Source organism: Leptidea sinapis, chromosome 25 (assembly GCF_905404315.1).
Source record: "Leptidea sinapis chromosome 25, ilLepSina1.1, whole genome shotgun sequence".
NCBI lineage: Eukaryota > Metazoa > Arthropoda > Insecta > Lepidoptera > Pieridae > Leptidea > Leptidea sinapis.
In genome coordinates this window covers 8,540,047-8,563,320 of record NC_066289.1, presented here as the reverse complement: position 1 = coordinate 8,563,320, position 23,274 = coordinate 8,540,047, and the positions used below count along the sequence as shown (strand labels likewise).

At 34.2% G+C, this 23,274-nt stretch overlaps 2 protein-coding genes and 1 long non-coding RNA gene across 3 annotated transcripts in view; 2 read left to right on the top strand and 1 right to left on the bottom strand.

The window, feature by feature from the left end:
* Positions 1-23,274, bottom strand: part of LOC126972003 (uncharacterized) — a 577,468-nt gene that overhangs the window by 135,294 nt on the left and 418,900 nt on the right. The gene's annotated exons all lie outside the window — the stretch shown is intronic.
* On the top strand, positions 524-6,956 carry LOC126972019 (uncharacterized). The gene is made up of 3 exons (XM_050818569.1): positions 524-1,032; positions 1,146-1,381; positions 4,551-6,956. The coding sequence occupies exons 1-3, from the start codon at positions 829-831 to the stop codon at positions 4,948-4,950; spliced, it is 840 nt and encodes a 279-aa protein (XP_050674526.1). The 5' UTR covers positions 524-828; the 3' UTR covers positions 4,951-6,956.
* LOC126972033 (uncharacterized) lies at positions 18,079-22,566 on the top strand. Its single transcript, XR_007731032.1, has 3 exons — positions 18,079-18,539; positions 20,974-21,209; positions 22,419-22,566. It is a non-coding gene; the product is annotated as an uncharacterized LOC126972033 (long non-coding RNA).

Genomic DNA, 23,274 nt, shown 5'->3' with positions numbered 1-23,274 from the left:
CAATGAAGTGCGGTTTGTACTAACGGTAGGACCTTTGTCGATAAGCTTGATTGCCCTTCCAGCTGGAAAATAATCTCATTGGAAATTATGCGCGGGCAACTGCTAGTACATATATTTAATTTTTCTGTACGTGTGTTGACAGTTAACTCCTCCTAAGCGGCTGGACCGATTTGAATGAATTTTTTTGTGCGTGTTTCGAAGTGTAATCGAGGATGGTTTACAATTCACAATATTGAACTACCTCCAAAATGGCTGGACCGATTTTGATAATTTTTTGGGTGTTTAAGTGAATTTGAAATTGATTTAGATTCTCAGTTCAGTGCATATGTATATATTTCTTCTGCCCATGTGTATGGTAGTGAACGCCACATTACGGCAGAACCTATTTTTAAAATTTAAGTTGTGTGTACAGGACAACGTCTGTCGAGTCCGCTCATATAATTATGTAACTGGAATTGAATAAACCGATAAGTGTTTATTAATAGATTGTTACTGTCATTGCACTCTCGACCGACATAGAATTTTATCACTATGCCACCAACAACACACAAGTCATTAGAACCTAGCAATGAAAAACTTATCTAATGGCTGTTGTACTTTGCAGATAAGTATTAAATAGGACTGCAAGTTCAATACACGTCTTTATAGTCAGAGTTAAGGATTTACTAAACAAAAAAATTACAGTAGTGTCCTCAATCCAAGGCTTCATTCATCGAAAATAAAATTAATAATTGTGGCCACTTAATGGTTGGCGTAAAGTGGTGTTTAATTATTTGTGGAAGGTTTACAAAGTAATAAAAAGCTTGTGATAAATTCTGCAGTGTTGAAATGTCTGAGCCCTTGGTATTTTTGCCGATGGAGCGATGGGGTGAATTAAAAAGTGTTTTTAAATCTGACTGGCCGCGTGGTATATCTGCGTATACAACATTGGATACTGCAGAACATATAGTAAATAATGGAGCTGATTATGGCTTTAAAGTGTATGTTCCATTCGGAGATTTAACTAATGGACTTGTTGCTCTGAATCTAAAGGTATGAGACTGTTTACTAGGTTTGTAGTTATTTAGTAATAAGTGTTTTCCAAGACTTAACACGACTACATTTTTACTAATTCAGTAATTTTTATTAATTAAGTAACTTTTCAGGGCACATTTTATGAAGTTGTGGTGCTATGTCCGAAAGATGATACAACAGAATTAGAAGACGCACTAATGCGAACTAAACTGATAGATTGGAACCGATCATTCCATATACCGTTTACACCCAAAAACGTGTCGGATCTCATGAAGCGAATAATTACTAAGAAGAATCTATCAAGCTTCTCTACGATTTCGGTTACGGATACATTTTACTATAATAAACCGCCAAACTTTATCGTCTCGTAAGTAATTAACGCTTCCGTAGAGCGGTTTTTGGCAAATTTTGCTGGATTCGTCTGTTATTATTGTTTAACTCTATTTGTCTTTGTTAAATTTTTCTCTTCCGTGGCAGACAGGAGTCATTGCCATATAGCCATCTCTGTTATTCTTTTCTTATTAAATTTATCTCTTATAGACAATACTGCCTTGTCTGTTATTCTTTGTTTTTCAAATTGTCTCTTTCGGGGCAGGCAGGAGCCATAGATCATACAGCCTTGTCTGTTATTTTTTTATTAAATTTGTCTCTCCCGTGGCAGGCAGGGGCCATAGACCATACAGCCTTGTCTGTTATTCTTTTTTTTTTCAATTTGTCTCTTTCGGGGCAGGCAGGAGCCATAGATCATACAGTCTTGTCTGTTATTCTATTTTTACAATTTGTCTCTTTCAGGGCATTGGCCATCCATCCTTGTCTGTTATTTTTTTCTTCAATATATACTTTCCGGGGCAGGTAGGAAGCCATTGACCATATAGCCTTGTCTGTTATTTTTTTATTCAATTTATCTCTGCTGGGGCAGGCAGGAGCCATAGACCACACAGTCTTGTCTGTTATTCTTTCTTTATAATTTGTCTCTTTCGGGATAGACAGAAGCTATTGGCCATACAGCCTTGTCTGTTTTGTCATTTTTTCATCCAATTTATACCTTCCAGGGCAGGCAGGAGCCGTTGACCATATAGCCTTGCCTGTTATTTTTTTTTATTCAATTTATCTCTTCCGGGACAGGCAGGAGCTATAGACAGGAGCATTTTTGACCTTTTAGGAAGGCGCTTATTTTGAAGGTACCCATGTCGTATCGTCCCAGACACACTCACAGCACAAGGAAGCTCATTCCACAGCTTGATAGTATGTGGAAGAAAGTTTCTTAAGAACCACACTGTGGAGGAACACTCGATGATATCCTAATTTGTGAGGTGTCGTGAAAGTCAGCGGCAGGAATTCAAATTCAAATATTTTTATTCAAAATAGAATATGACATCATGTATTGAAAGTCAAAAACTACCACCCATTCCAAAAAGAATGTCTCAGAAGGATGGGCGCAACAAACTAAGCGGCCTTTTTTTTCATAAAAAATATTGTACAATTAAATTTATTATTTAACAGCCTGAGGGCTGTTGTTACATTCCCAATCTGTTGAATCATTAAGAAAGTCATTTAAGTTATAGTAACCTTTGCCACACAAACGTTTTTTAACAATTATTTTGAATATCGTAACACTTTTATTTAGAACATTTTCCGGGATCTTGTTGTAAAAACATATGCATCGCCCCACAAAGGACTCACAAACTCGACGTTTGTTCCTCGTGCTAACTTTATCATTGTCACTGTTTCTAGCAAATTTCTCAATGTGCTTATGAACATATAGAACATTATCAAGAATATTTTGAGAAGCAATAGTCAAAAGTTTTATTTCTTAAAATTTTTCTCTTTATGTTTAGGCCCTAGGTTATATATAGAGCGAATAGCCCTCTTCTGCAGCACAAAGATGGTATTAATAATATCGGCGGCACTACCCCATATCAATATATCATAGAACATAATACTATGAAAATAACTAAAGTATACTAGTCGCGCCGCATCTATGTAAGTTAACTTTCAAATTTTTTTAACCGCATATGATGCAGAGCTAAGTCTATTCGCCAATCCTTCAATATGGGGGCCCTATTTGGAATCAAGAGTTATGTCAAGAAGTATAGCAGATTCCACTGGTTTTACCACCTCTCCGTTTAATAAATTATTCGCATCTACATTTTTGACATTTGGTGCGGTAAATTATTTAGTTTTATGACTATTTAACAATAAGTTATTGGCGCAAAACCAGTACACGATGCCAGATAGAGCATTGTTTACTTCGTCATATAAACTTGGATCCTCTTTAATTTGAATATGACCGAATTTTCTATCTACAAACCTGCGCTTTGTAGAGCGCTAGAATGTGGGCCGGCTTGCAGACTTGCCGTAATTTATTTATTAAGCCCAGTCGAAGTAAATTTTTCTTTGCATTCCAGGTTTCCTGCCTTTTGAATATAAAGGCTTAAATAAATCGTTAGCAAGTGGCATCTTCTTATATTTCCTGTATAAATTTCCGTAACAATGAAATTTATTATTTAAATAGACTAACGGCGGCGGTAGCCCCATTATCAATCTGTTGAAAGAACAAAAAGAAAGTAATTTTCCTTATAGAAGTGTAGTAGGCTTAACCACATGAAGTCTTTTAACAATTCTTATGAATTTCGTAACACATTTGTTGTGTTCATTTTATGGGATTATTTTGCAAAAGCAAATACATCGCCCCACAAAAAACTCACTACCACTACTTACCTGAGTACGAGCGTTGTAGTCATTTAAACGTTACATTAGCTCCTGATGTTGACATTATGATTATCACCGTTGCTAGGTTTGTAAATGTGCCTTTGTACACAGCTTTGTCAAGAATATATTGAATGGCAAATAATAGCAGTTAAAATTTTAGTTTCCTTAATTATCTCTCTTAATTTTCTAACTTGTCTACTTTATGTCGTGCACAAAACGGACGAAAAATTGGGCAACTAACTTAATAAAGTTGTAAGACCAGTTACTTGCAGTGTTGTCATTACATGTATTTATAGTCCGAAAAGAAAATTGTTTTCTTCGTACATTCCTTTCCACATGATGCCGGCTAGATTATGGGCACCACTACGGCGTTTATTTCTGCCGTGAAACAGTAATGAGTAGCATTATTTTGTTTCGGTTTGAAGGGTGTCGTGGCTAGTGAAATTACTGGGCAAATGAGCCTTAACTTCTAACGTATCAAGGTGACGAGCGCAATTATACTGCCGCTCGGAGTGTTTGGGTTTTTCAAGAATCATTGCTATAGCCAGAACGTCGTCTAGTCCCAAAAAAAAATCTGTTTAACACATGACTCAATGTGTTGTATATTGGCAGATTTTTTCCTGTCCATACGTCTGTCTGCCAGAGAGCATATATCTTTTAAACCTCAACAGTTAAAGATCTGAATTGCCTGAATTTTACATATAGTTATAGCGCCTCTTTTTGTTTATTATACTAAATATCATTTGACTTGATTTTACATATTTTATAAATTGACAATTTCGACACAAAATAAAATAAATTTACTCTTGTTTTCTGCATTTCAGATTACCTACCAGTTTTAAATTCGAGTTGTTGAGAATGGAAGACGCTCAAATAGCCGACGATACTTGGCCCCACAAACATTCTGGATCGGTTTGGTACTTCAAGCTCTTGATAAAAGCCAAACTAGGCTATGGCCTCTACAAAAACAATGAATTAATAGCATGGTGCTTCGTAAACGAAATGGGGGCCCTAGGACATCTCTATGTCGTTGAGAATCATAGGAGGAAAGGTTATGGAGAGTTAGTTTTGAAACTTATATCAAACACTTTAGCGAAGGAAGGGAAATTTGTATTAGCTTTTTGTGTAGTTGGAAATGAAGGTGCGAAGAGATTGTACCAGAAACTTGAGTTTATTCAAGATGAACCTGTTGAGTGGATAACAGTGCCAGTGGTGCCGAAATAGATGTGTTGGCATGTGACATTATAACCGAGCATTGAAACAGGCATCGAACGTTATCATATTAATGTTTGGGTGACGTCAGCAAACATTTGTTTATTTGAAATAGATACTCACTTTTGATTGGTTATTATGATGTTACTAAGATGGCGGTCTGTCACCATATTATCTGGCGGTCATTATATTATACCTACTGTATCATAAAAACATGATTCTACCAGAAGTATTAAATATGAATTATTTATTATTTTAATTTCTTCAGCTTTTTGTATGATAATATTTTGTAAGAATTATGTATTTTCCGTGTGTATTTTGATTTAAATTATTAGATACTATTATCTCATAGTTCATACACAATGATATTATATCAGTTAGTATGTTTAAGGATCTAAAAGTATTAATATAACATGCCGTGTCACACCTTAAATACACTGGCCTGCAAAAGTAAGTATCACACTTTTCAAATTAGTTTTTTTTCTTAACTAAAGAAGGTAGAGATTTAAGATTAAAAACGTTTTGTTGAAAATTTTATAGGCTTTAATTCTTAGAAACTAAAATTATACATTAGTTACATTTTTAACTTAAAAAAGATAAAACAATGAAAATAGACATTTTTAGTTTAGTGTAAAAAAATTCAACTAAAATGTATTACATGTTATTTAATTTTTAATAACTGGTATTGCCTCCTCGAGCTCTGATTTCATACCGGCCTTATATTCGAGCCGGTTTGGCATACTGAACAATAGGTTTCGGAGCCGATGTTGGGGAATATTCTCCCATTCTTCTACCAGGGCCTGTTTTAGTGCCCTGAGGGTAGTAGGTGGTGGTCTGCGATTTCTGACTAGCCTCCCAAGCTCATCCCAGGCGTGTTCAATCGGGTTGAGATCAGGACTTCTTGACGGCCAAGCCATCACGCTGATACCGACCTCCTGAATATACTCTTGTACGATATAAGTCGTGTGTGGCCGGGCATTATCATGCATCAGCATCGATCCATCACCCATATTTGCTAAATACGGCCCTGCATACGCATTGAGAATCTCTTGAGCATATCTTTGCCCAGTGAGGGTGCCATTTTCTATGGCTACTAGCTGTGTGCGACCTTCTGAAGATATGCCAGCCCATACATGTACACTGCCTCCACCGTATTGGACTCTTTCTGAGATGCAGGCTTGAAGGTATCGCTCACCAGGTCGCCTGTAAACACTTCGCCTTCCATCAGAAGTGTAAAGGGGGAATCGAGACTCATCTGCAAACAAAATTCTTGGCCATTCTTCTTCATCCCACTGCATGTGTTCACGGGCGTATCGCAGTCTCGCTACTCGATGCTGTCTCTCGAGTTTTGGGCCACTCGCTGGTCTTCGGGGTTTCAAATTTGCTTCAGCAAGTCTTCTTCTCACTGTACTATCACTAATGTAGTCCCTCCGGGTCTGAAGTAGCTGTTGCTGGACTTCAACTCCATTTTGGTGGCGATTTCTTAACACAGTGGAAATAATATAACGATCTTCTCGGGCACTGGTACACCTGGGTCTGCCATTACAAGGTCTCCTCAGATGGCGTCCAGTCTCTTCGTACCTTCGCTTTACCTTCTGGACCGTTCGTACCGTCACACCCACCATTCTTGCAGTGCGACGCATACTGATGCCTAGTTCCAGAAAAGCCATGATCCTAGCACATTCTTCAACTGAAAGAGGTATGATAAATAAATGTAATGTGCTTTTTAGCATAAATTTTTAAAACAAGACCCATCGATCTTGAAAAAAAATTAAAGCAGAAAGAAAAATGTGATTGGTAAAATTGTAATTCGGAAACGTCCACTTTGAAAAAGGAATGGTTTTGTTTTTGAAGTTTTTTTTCAGCCAATTCTTAAAAGAAGGTTACCGACTATAAAGTTTTTATGTACAAAATTAAATTCTCTTTGGAGTCCTTTTTATTTCGAAAGTATATCTTGTGAACTTAAAACGTTATCCCAATTTTAAAAGTGTGATACTTACTTTTGAAGGCCAGTGTAGTATCTAAAGATAATTTTTTATACATGTTTAAATAAATTTACTGAGAAACACCTGTGTATTGAATTTACTTAGCTTAAATTCTATTCATACTATAAAATATCATAATCTTTAATAGTAACTTAATATTTTAAATAATAGTTTATAAAAGTTAACTATCTTTTCCGTTAGAAGTCTGGTTGATATATTTGATATAGGTATGTCAGGTAAAGACAGATCTTCCTCACGTGTTGAAGGTAAGGTAGTATATGCGCGCGAACTACAAAAGACCCGTTTCATTTTCTGGTGCTCCGACAGTTGCTCGCGAGATACTGGCCGGCCATTTTCTCTGGTCAGTATTGTCAGACCTACCCCAAAGCAAATGATACCTAAATCTTCATAACATTGGATTCATCTTACTATCTCAGTTACTCTATTTGGATCAAATTATTGTTTGTAAAGTATCAAAAAGCAATACTTTGCAATTATCTATAGGTTCAGTTATATCTCCTTCACATCTCACTCAGTGAACCAGGGCTGTGATGTATCATCATTGGTTCTACTTAACTTTAAATGAAGATACCCATACCCTGTTCTCACATCAGTCATTTCAACAGCACAGGCACTAAGATCATTGGAAGGGAAACAAACCCTGCCCCAAGGGTAGGATGGAAAAGAAGAACGCATCATGTCTAAACAAGGTACGAAGATAGCATAATATATCCTCCGTAACAAAAGATAGCAAATAAACTTGGGCTTGAGGCATAACCCACGTCACACTTCAACAAAATCGTGACACTAAATTAAATGTGATAATCTTATTTTTATTGAATATTCCGTTAGTCTATTATATACTTAATTTGGGTAAAAGTGTAAATGTGTCGCTAGCAACACCAATTTGACAGTAGGACTCAAAATGGCAAACCGCAAATCGGCGTCTACGCATCGCAAGGTAATAATATTTATTTTTATTACTTTACTTCACAAATTTTTCTAATAACTGTGCATAATTATACGAACAACATTACTAGGAATGCATCAATGCCAAAATTACAATATAAAAAGTATCAGAATTGTTTATATGATGTAGTTTTTACATAGGTATCTTTTGCAAACGCACACGACCCGCTGAGCTACAAACAACTTTTATTTTGCTGTGTATCTTTAAGTGCACACCGCCCGATACGCTACAAAACGCAAATAATTTTAAACGTATCTTCAAGAATACAATGCCAGCTATACTATGATTATTATAATTATATTTTTTATTGCATTCAAACACTATATTTACTGAACTGAATTTTAGAATTGCCAATTTTCACGTTTTTCAGATACCACAGTTAAAATTGATGCAACAAAATAGAGCTCGTCGGATTCTGTTTCTTGTTCCGAGACACGGTGCCCTGTCCGAAATAGATACTAGCGACACTTCTAAAGATGAATTAAAAAACTTTATCCCACCAACTCACTCAAATAGCAGTTCCCCGCCCCCGTCCGTGACTTCTTTGGAGAATCTCCACTTATTATTTGAAAGTGATATTGAGATAAATAACATTTTAAATGCGTCAACGTTGACTTCATTTAAACATCAATCGCCTATTTCAAATACTGGATCACCAACAGTTTTCCCACCGTCACCAATCGTGCAAATAAACCTTGAAGTCGAAACACCCAATAGTTCGCGTGTTAATCGATCGCCCTCATTGACCAATACGACAAGAGGAGTTCCATCTCCAGTGGCCCGTACTTCAAGATCAGTGGCCTCTAATTCGAGACCTGTACCTTCACCATCTGCATAATCATGTTATGCTCCTTCGCCGTCGACAGCTACAGCAGGTCGAAAAAAGATTTAGTAGATATGCTCGTTGCATTATATCGTACAGAGTTACGTGGACATCGATGGTATCTACTTCTGTTTTCCCAAGTTTTGGATATTTGCATCAATAACGCATGACTTCTATTCCGCAGAAGTTCCATCCAATCCAAGCTAATGCCATCAAAAACCTTTAGATATGAAATCTACAAGAGCCTAGTCAGCTTTCAAAGAACGGTTGTTGCGTCTGGTATTAACATACAGTCTATGGAGACAATAAAAAATCCAGTAGCTGAAAGGCCTCTTGATGTCGGACGTTATGATCAGGTTGGTCACTTACCAACGTTCACATCTAAGGGAAGGTGCAAATACTGTACGAAAGGGCAGAAAAAATTATTTGCCCAAAATGCAAAATAAGATTGTGTTCAGTGGAAGGCCGTGATTGTTACCTTACATATCATACTAAATAATTTAAGATGGAATAAGTTACGGTTACATCATTGACATTCTAATGCTGATTTTTTTTTAAATATTCCAGTAGTTTTTAATGTTATATTGATTAAGTATCGTCGGATTTACATGATTGATCTCAATTAAGACTTGATTATTATGAAGAAAAATTAGTTTTTTGTTATTTTTTATTTTGTTGAATTACTTTGTAAGGTTGTTGATTGTCTTGAAAAAAAATATACCATTGATCGTTAAATTAAAGTAAAACTACTATATAGTTTTAGTAAAAAACATGATTTTTTTGTTGATTCTTGGTTACTAGGTAGGTGGACAGTGTGTCTTATGGGATACACACAAATTTACTTGTTGATAGTGGCCGACTTGGCAATGTCTATTTAAAGATACATTCAATAAATAAAAAACTAGAAGTGATAGATTTTTTTTATTATTTATCTGTACAACCCTAGACAACATTTCTGAAAAAAATTAATAAATCGAAAATAAAAAGTCTTGCCAAGTATAGGGATAAAGTTGTGCTCAATTTTGAACACTAGGTGGCCTTAATACCCTGTTTCATTTAGTTGATATATCTGACTGTCCATCAGGGATGACTAAGCCGGCTGATCCGTCTCATGGTGGTGGTGAACGGCGTTTAAATTGGATTAGATTTAACAAAACAAGCAGATCGCATTTTCAAAATTAAATACACAAACATACATTGGCAACTAAAATTCAAGAATATACAAATTTAATAGGTACTGACTAGATTAAGGATTGGCCACTTTCGCACTTGGCGGCTACACCTGCGGTATCTAGTTGGATTGCAATAGCGGAGACCAATCCTTAGTCTAAGGGACTCAAATTTTATTTATGGAAAAGGTATGTTATTAAAAAAAAAATTTTTTTACGTAATAACTAACAACCGAAACCTTAATTGCAAAAAAAAATCAATACACTACAATAATAAGATCATTATTGAATCAATACGTAACAAGAGGTTTTAAAATTATTGACGACCCCTATAGGGCAGTGGTGATTGACCCTGCCTACTAAGACAGGGATCTAAGCCCGGTAGCTTCAATCATTTGATAATGATAAGTATGAATTTTTGTTTCCGAGTCATGGATGATTATTAATATTTAATATTGTAATTAAACGTCCATGACTCGGCAAAGTAAATGCCGCTAAGCTTAGTTTAACTAAAGTTAGTAAAATTATAAATCTAAATATTATTATAAATATAATATAACTGTAATTTGTTAAGATATCGTGTCAGCGGGCAAACGTAGTCTGGCTCACCGTGGCCGGTGCCCACTGGCAACCGCTTACTGACTACTGACTAGTAACTGTTGTCGCCTGTCGCTTTCCGGTATGTTTTACTTGTTGGGCCGAGTCGAGTCGAGCCGCATAACCAGTTGCATAAAGCTTGTGCCTCAGTAACAGATTATTCCTATTTTTCAGCTATATATTTTTTAATATAAATAATAATAATAATAATAATAATAATATTGACACACATTTACACAAATTATCTTGCCCCAAGTTAAGCATATATAGCCTGTGTTATGGGTTACAAGACAATGATATATTTAATTAATTAATTACAAGAATACAATGCCAGCTATACTATGATTATTATAATTATATTTTTTATTGCATTCATACACTATATTTACTGAACTGAATTTTAGAATTGCCAATTTTCACGTTTTTCAGATACCACAGTTAAAATTGATGCAACAAAATAGAGCTCGTCGGATTCTGTTTCTTGTTCCGAGACACGGTGCCCTGTCCGAAGTAGATACTAGCGACACTTCTAAAGATGAATTAAAAAACTTTATCCCACCAACTCACTCAGATAGCAGTTCCCCACCCCCGTCCGTGACTTCTTTGGAGAATCTCCACTTATTATCTGATAGTGATATTGAGATAAATAACATTTTAAATGCTTCAACGTTGACTACATTTAAGCATCAATCGCCTGTTATAATAAATGGTGCACTAACTTTTTTTTTTAAGATAGATAGTTGATTTATATGTTATGTTATATTATACTAATAATATTACACTGTATTATTATATTAAACTACTACATACTACTACTTTATTACATGATATTATATTAAATTAGACTGAATTCTACTATATTTATATTACATTATATTCCTAGGTATCTATTGAAAAATCCTTTAAAATATGTTTTTTTAACAGTTTCTTAAACAAATTTAAGATATTACTTCTTTGATGTCTTTTGGCAATTTATTGTATAGCTTAGCCCCTTCGAACATTAAATTTCTTTTTCCATAGTTTGTTCTTGGTGCTCTTAAGCAGATGTTATTAGCCTGTCTTGTCATGATTTTTTGAACGTGGATTTTTTTTGTAAATATTATTTGTGTATGAATATCCTTAGTAAGCATTTTTCTAATTAAAATACAAGTATTATATTTATAAGATTGAGTTATATTCATGACTTGAGTTTGCTCATAAATTTTCTTAGTGGGCGTAAGGTAGTCATAATGAAATAGTGTTTTAATTAATTTATTTTGTACTGTTTGTAACGGTTTTAAATTTGTTTTAGTTGCTGTTCCCCAAATCTCGATCAAATAATCTATATAAGTTTTAACCATACAATTATAAATCATAAACTTCACCTGTTTTGGGAAGCATCGGGCTATGCCATGTAATGCCCCTGTTAATGATGTGAGCTTATTTCTTATTTTATCAATATGTGGTTTCCACGTCAGTTGGCTATCAATGATTAATCCTAAGTATTTTTCTTTTGTTACTTTATTTATTATCTCTCCATTAATTGATAGACTTTTATATGTACCAAGCTTTTTGTTCTTAGCAGCAAAAATAATATAATTGGTTTTAGACGTATTTATACTAAGTCAATTTGATTGCAACCAAATGTGTAGGAGATTCAGATCATGTTGTGCGTCTTCTATAATCGTGTTGATGCAGTGACCCGAATAAAAGAGACTTGTATCATCGGCATAAAGTGTTATTTTCCCTGTTAGACCAATCTTATGTATACTGTTTACATAAATCAAAAATAGTACCGGGCCAAGGATTGATCCTTGAGGGACACCGTAAGATATTTTTTGAGGCGCACTCTGGGCTTCAGTTTTACAATTTGGTGTCGGTTGCTAAGGTAAGATTTTAAAATATCGTAAGCAGTATTTGAAATACCTATACTTTTTAGCTTCATTAAAAGTAAATCATGACTGACTGTATCAAAAGCTTTTTTTTAAATCAATAAATATGCCTAAATTTACTTTCTTTTGATCAATGTTGATTTTGATTGATGTAACCAAGTCTATTGTAGCTGCTAGAGTATTTGACCTCAGTCGAAAATCGTATTGTTTTTGAGAAAGAAAATTTATGTTGGCTAAGTATTCACTAAGCCGAGTGTGTAGAATTTTTTCAAAAATCTTTGACATTATTGGTAACACCGATATTGGCCTATAGTTACCAGGGTCCATTTTATTACCTAATTTAAAAATCGGGTTTACTTTAGCAAGTTTCAGACAATCCGGAAAATGTCCTTCGTTTAGACATGAATTTATGCATTCTGTTAAATGAGGAATGATGAGATCTTTGAGACATTTTACTATTTTTGTGCTTATACCGTCGATACCCGAACTCGTGTTTATATCCAAATTTTCAATAATTTTAGCCACCTCAACTAATTAGATTTCATTAGGTTTTATGTTTGAAGCTAGTGTGTGTTTCAAATTGTTGTTGTGATGTATTGGAATTTTACTTGCAAGTTCAGATCCTATGTTTGAAAAGAAATAATTGAAGTATTCGCATATATCTTTGGCATTTAAAAGCGGGCCTGTCGGACCAGTGATTTTTGATGGGATGTGAGTCTTATTTATCTTATTATTGGTCAAATTGTTGACAAGTTGCCACATTTTTAAAGGATTTTTCTTACATGTTTTAAAAGAATTAAGGTAGTATTGACGTTTTGATTTTTGTATGTCTAGTTGTACAGAGTTTCTTTGCTGTCGAAACTCTTCTTTGAGCTTGTCGTTAGCTGGTGTTTGTTTCATTTTATGCCATAACGTGTTCCTTTTATTTATTGATTCAATCAAGTTCTTGTTTATCCAGTCTGATCTTGGTGGATTCAAGCGTTTTATTTTTGTAATTTTACTCTTAGATATGGCTTCTAATAATAGGATCTCCAATTTTTTGTATTCCGTAAATAAATTAGTTCCTGGGCTCAAAGTGTCATTAATTATTTTGTAAAGTCTATCATATTTAACTGCTTCGTAAGCAATTCGATTCGGTCGTTCTGGATGAATTTTATCTACTTCAAAGTATATTTGCTTATGATCAGACATTGCGCTGTCAATTATGACCATATGGTAGTTATTATCCCGTAGATAAGAGGCAACGTGATCCATTATAGTTTTTGAGGTATCTGACTCTCGTGTGCAGTATTTTTTGTGAATTTTATTTAAGAACTTAAATCCATTTTCTTTTAATAAATGCTTATATTCTGTCACAAATTTATCTTATTTGAGTAAATTTATATTAAAGTCTCCAAAAATTATAGCTCTTTTCCTATTCTGTAACTGTCTATCATAGCTTTCAAAAAATTTTTTGTGTGTGATGTAGGTTGCTTGTAAATGGCTCCAATATCTAAAGAAAACTTATCCACATGTACCCATAGGTGGTGGTTACCGTCATCACAAAGTTCATCGATAAATTCATGTTTCAGAGTATCGTGTATGTAGATTGACACTCTACCACCTCTTGTGGATTTCCTGTAGTTTTAGTAATGTGTATAGTTTGGCAATGTCAATCTCTAGGCTTCGGATTCGTCTTTTATCCATGTTTCCGTAAAAATTATGACATGTATAGGTGTTTAAAATGTTTCCACTATACACTTCATCTCATCAACTTTGCCAGGCTTTACTATACTGCGAACATTAGCATATAAAAAACTTATTGTCTTGGGTGTAGTTGTTATATCTTTGTAATTGGTAACAAATTGATATGAAACATTATTTTGTTTATCTGTGGTACGATCGGAGCTTTTCTTGGTAATCTCTGGTCTCGATTTTTGTTATGTTTAATTATTTTGTGGTGTGCAAAAAAACATATATTTCATTTCATTTCATTTCACACATAGTTCTTCATAAGCCACGTGGTGGATTTATCAAACTATCTCAGGAGGATGGAGGTTCAGTTATATCTCCTCCTCAGAAGTTTTCATTATGTATCAGTTCCCCAGCCAAGCTTTGATACACCTACTGCTTTACTAACTCGTTGAACCAGGGCTGTGATCTATCATCGATTAGTTTTACGGAACTTGGAATGAGAATATTCATACACACACAACACTCACAGGTTATACTTAATATAAAAAGATAAAAGTACAAGACAAACCAGGCATTACGTCAGGCATTTCAACAAGATAACACTAAGATCATTGAAAGGGAAACAAACCCTGCCCAAAGGGTAGGATGGAAAAGAGGAACGCATCATGTCTAAACAATACGATGAACAAATATCCTGCATAACGAAAGATAGCAAATAAACTATGGATTGAGGCATTTAGTTGTGCTCTATTTCGTAAAATAGGTGCGGGTAATACCCTGTTTCCTCTAGTGGATATATCTGATTCTCCGTTAGGGATGGTAGCATGGGTTGAGTTGATGAGGCAAATATATGGAAATAGATCAAATCAACTAAATTTGATATTGTATGTAAAAAGTCTAAAAATGTTAATATGTTTAAATATCAGTGTGATATTAGGTGTGACCTAATGCTCATATAACACACTTTTAATATTAAAATTTCGATAGTGTATAACAATATTTCCATCAATTGATATTGATTCTAATCAATCAATCAATCATCAAAAGAAAAAGAAGTAGATGGATAAGCATGAAAAGCAATGTTTTATTTATATATGTTTCCCAAATAGTTAACCATTTATAGCAGAAATATTACGAGGTATTTGTTCATCCCTTAAGAGAAAGTGTTATGGAAGAATGTCTTAAAACCACTAAACTCATATTATGGGATAGGACTTTAACTGTACCAGAAGCAAGCGTAGCCCTGGGTCTATTGAAGAGAATATCTGCAGAACTTTCCATACTAATCACTTCAGATGATAAAGCTGTTAAACATTTTATGACAAACGATTCCACTCAGTACGTACAGTCGTTAACTGTGTCCAGTCAACATTGTTATCGCAAATGTTTTATCGCTAGATAAAAGCGCGTTTATATGTTTTGTTTAAGTAATAATTTTAACAAGTTTATGACAAGATTATCCTAAACTATTTTTATTGAACTAGAATAATTATAATTAAGAATTATCCCCTTTGTGATTTCAGTTGTCGTTCTGGTCCTGCACATTTCGATTTTGTTGGTTGGGCGTATATAAGCGAATTTTCAAGGGACTATTTCCAATTTCTTGCGAGTAATGGTTTTACTTACGTACTGTATTCGTTAAAACATGAGCCCATGGCGTGGTTGAATGTCGGTGCGAATAATCTGCCATATCTATTTTGCTTGGAACCTTTTAGAAAGGGTTATGCAGAATTCATGATAAAATACGTCCCAAATGATCTTCTTAGTAAGAATAGCAACGTTCTTGCCTTCACTGGTTAATAAGGATAACGCTCCAGCTTACAAAATGTTTTGTATTTGGAAATTGGGATTTATAAATGATGGATATGTTCATTGGCTTACGCTTGAACCAAAATTGGTTTGTTTTTGCACCGATTCCTTTTTCTTGTCAAATTTTAAGCGGCTTTTATTATACAGATAGTTATGTCTTTGTATTTAATCGTGCTTAATACAAAATACGGCAAAATTGGTAATTGTTTTTAGTAAGAGTGCCTGGCATTTTTAAGGGACCATTACCAACCTTTTTAATAAGCCAAAATACTCAGACAGAAACAAGAAGAACCAGATACAAAAAATGCAAATAACAGGCCTATCAAGACAAAGTTGAAGCACTTAGCGCATAATGTGGTGTGAGCCATAATATATTCTTCCTAACATGAAACGTGCTTGGACAGTGGCCATCGAAAGTAAATACGGGTATTGCTTTAGTATGGCATAAGGTGCCCACTTATTGACGACATTGCTCAAAACCCGTACAAACTATGAATTAGGTAATTTCTTCTTGCCAAGTGCTTAAATACAAAGTTTCATGGTTTTAATTTTGATAGTGACGAACCCCATACAAACTTTTATCCCTTATATTAAAATAAGTAGTTAATTTATGGAAGAGGCTGAGAAACGACCATATATACCGTTCATCTAATATATCACCTACTGTCTTGTATCACCAAAGGAATCACAAGAGCGTTGTCTACTTTATAAAGCGTCGAAATAACTTGCATATGATTTCGGACACCGAAATTACAATGGTAGGTGGCGAACGAAGATAGAAAAGCGGCCACCGTGGTGAGAGTCAACGGTATATTCGACACTTCATAGTCTATCAAGTATAAGTTCGCATGGCAAAAAACGAACTTCTGAATTTTTATAATTAATTTTTATGTTAAGAAAAGAAAAAATGTTTATTTGCGACGTTATAGTACAGTATATATAAATACAAAAGACTTAAAAATTCAAACTTATAAAATTATACGTAAATTAAATGTAGGAATAGATACTATTTTCTATACGTCAAAATTATAACTAATTATTGGTTGTAACCTAAACCTATACAAAAACAACAAAAAGTGAATTGTAGAATAAATATATAAGAAACTCACACGAGAGTTTCTTGCGCCGCTTCTTCTCTCTCTAAACGCCATTTTTTTTTTTTCCGTAGCGATAGTAGTATCTAGTATATTATAAATGACATCACTAGATACTGCTAGAATTCTAACGGAATCAATTTTGGGAAAATAAATGCCTTTTATGCCTGTTCACGCTATTATATTAAACACCGCTGTGTATCTCGGTCTCTGACGAGTGGTCTAATTTAGATTTTAGATTTAGTACTGCTTTACTCTAAGTTAACTACAGTTGGTACAACTTGCTCGCCAGATGGATAGTACAAAGCAACCATCCATGGACGTTAGTAATACAATTTGTGATAGGAGTGTTGGTACGGAAATGAGGCGGCAAAAAATGCAAATTATCAGCTTGACGTGACCCCTCATTCTGGGCCCCTCTCTTCTATGTAACCTTAAAGATTTAAGCCGTTTGGAGACAACTTGATCGTACAAAGGTACGATTAAAGAATCGTACAGCAAAATAATTAACATATTCAATCACATCTATTTTGGAGCTTCTAGCATAATTCTCCTTAATTTAAATTCAAATATTTTTATTCGAAATAGATTCAAAATCACTTATTGAACGTCAAACACTACCACCCATTCAAAAGAGACTTCCTCAGACCTGAGAAGAATGGCTGCAAGGAACTCAGCGGGCTTTTTTTATATAAATATATGGATTGCAATGTGATATCGTACAATAAACATTTATAATTAAAGAGCCTGAGGGTGTTCACTTTATTCCCAGTCCGTGGTGTCATTAAGAAAACCGTTTATGCTATAGAGTAACCTTTCCCACACTAACGTTTCTTAAAAATTCTTTTAAATTTCGTAACACATTTGTTTTGTACATTTTCTGGGATCATATTGTAGAAGAATGAAGCTTAATCCGTAAAAGATATAATTATTCCCTTTATACGTCATAACGCTAGCAACATTGAAACACAAGCTCATACTTCATGTGTTATGCAATATTTAATAAGTAAGTATCCATCAGTACTCTATGGTAAAATAATTATATAACTGGAATTGAATAAACTGATAACTGTTTATTAATAGATTGTTATTGTCATTGCACTCTCGACGATTATCATTATGCGACCAACAACACACAAGTCATTAGAACCTAGCAACGGGATGATTGTTGCAGTCTGCAGATGAGTATATGATAGGACTGCAAGCTCGATACACGTATTTAGAATCAGTGTAAAGTATTTATTAAACAAACAACAAATAAATACTAGTGCTCTCACTCCGAAGCTTCATTAATAAAAAATAAAATTAAGTAATTGTGGCCTTAAGTTGGCGTAAAGTGGTGTCATTTTTTATGGAAGGTTTTGCAAAATAATAAAAAGTTTGTGCTAAATTCTGCAGTGTTGCAATGTCTGAGCCTTTGGTATTTTTGCCGATGGAGCGATGGGGTGAATTAAAAAGTGTTTTTAAATCTGACTGGCCGCGTGGTATATCTGCGTATACAACATTGGATACTGCAGAGCATATTGTAAATAATGGAGCTGATTATGGTTTTAAAGCGTATGTTCCATTCGGAGATTTAACTAATGGACTTGTTGCTCTGAATGTAAAGGTATGTAGTAGTTATTTAGTAATAAGTGTTTTACCAAGACTTAACAAGGCCCAACTAAGTCATAATGTTACGAAATTTAATTACGTCGATTATTAAATGACGCAATTCGGCACTTGTCCATACCTTTTACCAGTTTCGTGTGACATAAGAGTGGGCAATACACTTATTGTGCAATCAATTTCGAATACTTCATTATTTAAATTACATGAGGTGGTTGGTATGTAATATTATTCCTTTAGCGAAATATAAAATGTAACTATAATTCACTGTAACATACTGGTTTTGTTATGTTTGGTAAGCAGTCGTATTCAAGATTACAATAGGCAATAAAGTGTAGGAATTTATGGTTAATAGAGCTTCAAGGTCAATATTGTACACGATTCAACTTGTTCAACTGTTTAGTGCCATGTCCGGTTAAATCTTTGGACTAAATCATTTGTTGTTACAAAAAACTTCAAATTTCACGTATAGTAGCAAGCACGACATACAAATTTAGTATTAATGAGTCATGTATTATTAAAAGAAATCAAACAAGTGCCAAACTGAATCACAAACTAAGGTCCGTAGGCACTAATGGATGACTAAGTAAAGTTCTCAAATTAAACGTAACAATTCATTTATATGCTATTTATATATTTGACTCTCTGATACTCTCATTCTAAAAATAATAATAATAATATACCTTTATTTCTCACCAACAACTAAAACTAAATACAAAGTAAGCTTATATATACAGGGAACACAGAGGTTTTGTTTGTGGTAATAAAATACCACACAGTGATTAAAAAGCTCTCAAAATAATGGGCGAAGAAACCAAAAACCGGATGGTACAGAAACGTGACGTCGTCTTGCATAAACTGAGTTGTCGTCCAGTTATATTCACGCCTAAATAAGTTTTACTTCAAAAGTTACGTCCGCACTTCATAGTGATAACTTTTTTTAACGACGAGATTCAACGATATTTAAATTGGCTAAATTTGTTTATTTTAGGTAAAAAAGTAGATCCATAAGTTTTAGATTTAGATACGAAATTTGGTTACGAAATTTTAGTTTTTCACAGCTTCAAAAAAAACAGAGATACAAGATTTTTTATATTTTGTTTTAACTTTATCAACGACGTTACAGTGATAATACATTTACTACGTTCGTGTAAAATATGAGGAAAATATGTGACTTATCACAACTTCCTTGAATTATAAATCAGCTGAAGTGATTGATCCTCTATCAACGATGAATTAATTTGTTTATCCTACTGCATTTTCATACAAAAAAAACGGTTTTCCAATTAAATTTGTGTCAAAATTTATAGATTATGCGTGATTCGAACATTCAAATAACTTCGCGCTCATCTTGGGTAAATTTAAATTTAATTTTGAGGCAGATTACGTAAGTGACAACAAATTGTTTCAAAATACGTTTTATTAGAACAACATGCCCATCTTTATAATATACATGGTGTCCCACTATGCCACATGGAGCCACATGCCACCTTAAATATTGTAGATGAAACATTTTACTGAAAGAAGACAATATTTTAATTAAGTCCGTTCATAGATTTTTAAAGTAATTACCTGATTGAACTGGGAATTGATTTTTTTTTGCTATATGACATTGTATCAGAAATGAAAAGACTACGAATTTTAAAATTAGGTTCAGAAAATATGATATGAGAGATATGAAAATGAAAAGCTGACATTTATATACATTAGTAGCTGACACAGCAAACGTTGTATTGCCAGATAAAGTAATTATTAAAATTTTTGGGATATAAGATGACGACAGATTCTCAGTCCTACCAAACATATCGTACATAAAATTTATCGTGCTTGAATTATTGTATACGATCGCAAACCCCTTTGCGGATCTGTGGATGAAACAGAATAAAATAAAAATCGCGATACAAAAATAGGTGTAGATCGGATATGGGTCAAAATATGAAGTTGTATGTATTTTTAATGCTGAATCATAATAAAATAAAATAAAAATATTTAGGGGTGACCTAAATATTTAGGTCACCCTTATCATTTAGGGGTATGAAAAATAGATGTTGGCCGATGCTCAGACTGAGACATTCATACGGACTGAGCGTTGGAGGCACGACCTCCGTTCGGTGCGGGTTTGAATCTGGCATCCTCCCTAAGTTTTGGTACATATTTAAATTTTTAAACACCATTGCAAGCACATTGAAGATCTTGAAAGTTGTCAAAATGTATGGATAATGTGTGGTAAAAACAAATGTCTTAAGAATGAACCCTCCTGTTCACATCATTTGTGTAAAAACGTGCTATTTCCATAAGAGATCTTAAAGTCGCAACAGTGATATAAAGACATTTTTTTCTTTTATAAATTGCATTAGTTTAATATAATAAATATATTTATGTTGATTTATCTATACTAATACATATAAATTAATTGAATTGATAATGATTTTCAGGGTACATTTTATGAAGTTGTGGTGCTATGTCCGAAAGATGATACAACAGAATTAGAAGACGCACTAATGCGAACTAAACTGATAGATTGGAATCGATCATTCCATATACCGTTTACACCCAAAAACGTGTCGGATCTCATGAAGCGAATAATTACTAAGAAGAATCTATCAAGCTTCACTACGATTACGGTTACGGATACATTTTACTATAATGAAACGCCAAACTTTAATGTCTCGTAAGTAATTAACACTTCCATAGAGCGGTTATTGGCAAATTTTGTTAGATTCGTCTGTTATTATTGTCTTTGTCATGTCTCGAAAAAGACAAATAGAGTAAAACTGCAAGAGCCATAAGCTATACAGCCTTATCTCTTATTTTTTGTTCAATTTTTCTCTTCCGGGGCAGACAGCAGCCACAGGACCTTACAGCCTTGTCTCTTAGAATATTGACACCCTTGTCTGTTATTTTCAATTTGTCTCATTCGGAGCAGGCAGGAGACTTAGACCATGCAGCCTTGTCTGTTATTCCTTTATTTATACTTTTATCTGATTATTTTTTTGAAATCGAGAAGTTGGTTGTTAGATCTTCCTCTAGTATAATGTGTAATGATATGTAAAATATTTTCCTTTTTTTTTCTTAATTTTCTAACTTGTCTACTTTATGTCGTGAGCAAAACCGACGATAATTTGGGCAAGTAACTTAATAAAGCTGTAAGACCAGTTACTTGCAGTGATAGGGAAGGGCCAATGTTGTCATTACATGTATTTATAATCCTAAAGGAAAATTGTATTCTACGCATATTTCTTTGCACAGGATGCCGTGTAGATTATGGGCACCACTACGGCGCTTATTTCTGCCGTGCATTATTTTGTTTCGGACTGAAGGGCGCCGTAGCACTAGCTAGTGAAATTACTGGTGCAAATGAGACTTAACAATTTATGTCTAAGGTGACAAGCGCAATTGTAGTGCTGCTCAGAGGGTTTGAGGTTGAATCATGTGCGGCAGTGCATTGTAATGGACAGGGCGTATCAATTACCATCAGCTGAACGTCCTGCTCGTCTCGTCCCAAATAAATAAATGTGCAATCTTTCTACTTCCTATTGATAACCCTGCTTAAACGAAACGCCCCGAAAACATAGGATCATTATAATGCACAGTACGCGGAGGGTAACCAAGGTGAGCCATTGTTATATTTCCGTTGTCCGTATGCCTGTCTGTTAGAGAGCTTGTCTCTTATAAGCCGCAATAGTTAATAGAAAGAGCTGAATTATTGCCTGAATTTCACATTTTGATATAGCGCCTTCTTTTGTTTATTATACGAAATATCATTTTATATATTGACAATTTCGCCGTTCATATTATGTGGACACGAAAAAACTAATTTAAACTATTTAAAATCACTAGAAAGCTACAAAAAAATTTACTCTTATTTTCTGCATTCCAGATTACCTTCCGGTTTTAAATTTGAGTTGTTAAGTATGGAAGACGCTCAAATAGCCGACGATACTTGGCCCCACAAACATCCTGGATCTGTTTGGTACTTCAAGCTCTTGATAAAAGCCAAACTAGGCTATGGCCTCTACAAAAACAATGAATTAATAGCATGGTGTTTCGTCAAAGAAATGGGGGCCCTAGGCCATCTCTATGTCGTTGAGAATCATAGGAGGAAAGGATATGGCGAGTTAGTTTTGAAACTTATATCAAACACTTTAGCGAAGGAAGGGAAATTTGTATTAGCTTTTTGTGTAGTTGGAAATGAAGGTGCTAAGAGATTGTACCAGAAACTTGAGTTTATTCAAGATGAACCTGTCGAGTGGATAACAGTGGTGCGAAAATAGTTGACATGTGACATTATAACCGCGCTTTGAAACAGGCATCGAACGTTATCATATTAATGTTTGGGTGACGTCAGCAAGCATTCGTTAATTTGAAATGATACTCATTTTTGATTGGTTATTATGATGTTACTAAGATGGCGGTCTGTCGCCATCTTATTTGGCGGTTATTATATTATACCTACAGTATTATAAGAATATGATTCTACCAGAAGTATTAAATATGCATATTGTGTAATTAACAATATGTTTATTAACATATTTGAATTTCTTCAGCTCATTGTATGATAATATATAATAGTGTGTATTATGTATGTATGTATGTAAATCATAAGAAATAGGAACAGTTGTTTACTTTATTAATGTATTTATTTGCTCTTGGTTTAAGAAATTATTACTGTTATCTCATTGTTCATGCACAAACACATTATATCAGATAGTATGTTTTAGGATCTAAAAGTATTA

Coding starts and splice junctions, on each gene's coding strand:
- LOC126972019 (XM_050818569.1), top strand. CDS start 829: ATGTCTGAGCCCTTGGTATTTTTGCCGATGGAGCGATGGGGTGAATTA. Junction 1,033..1,145: donor TTGTTGCTCTGAATCTAAAG/GTATGAGACTGT, acceptor GTAACTTTTCAG/GGCACATTTTATGAAGTTGT. Junction 1,382..4,550: donor CCGCCAAACTTTATCGTCTC/GTAAGTAATTAA, acceptor TCTGCATTTCAG/ATTACCTACCAGTTTTAAAT.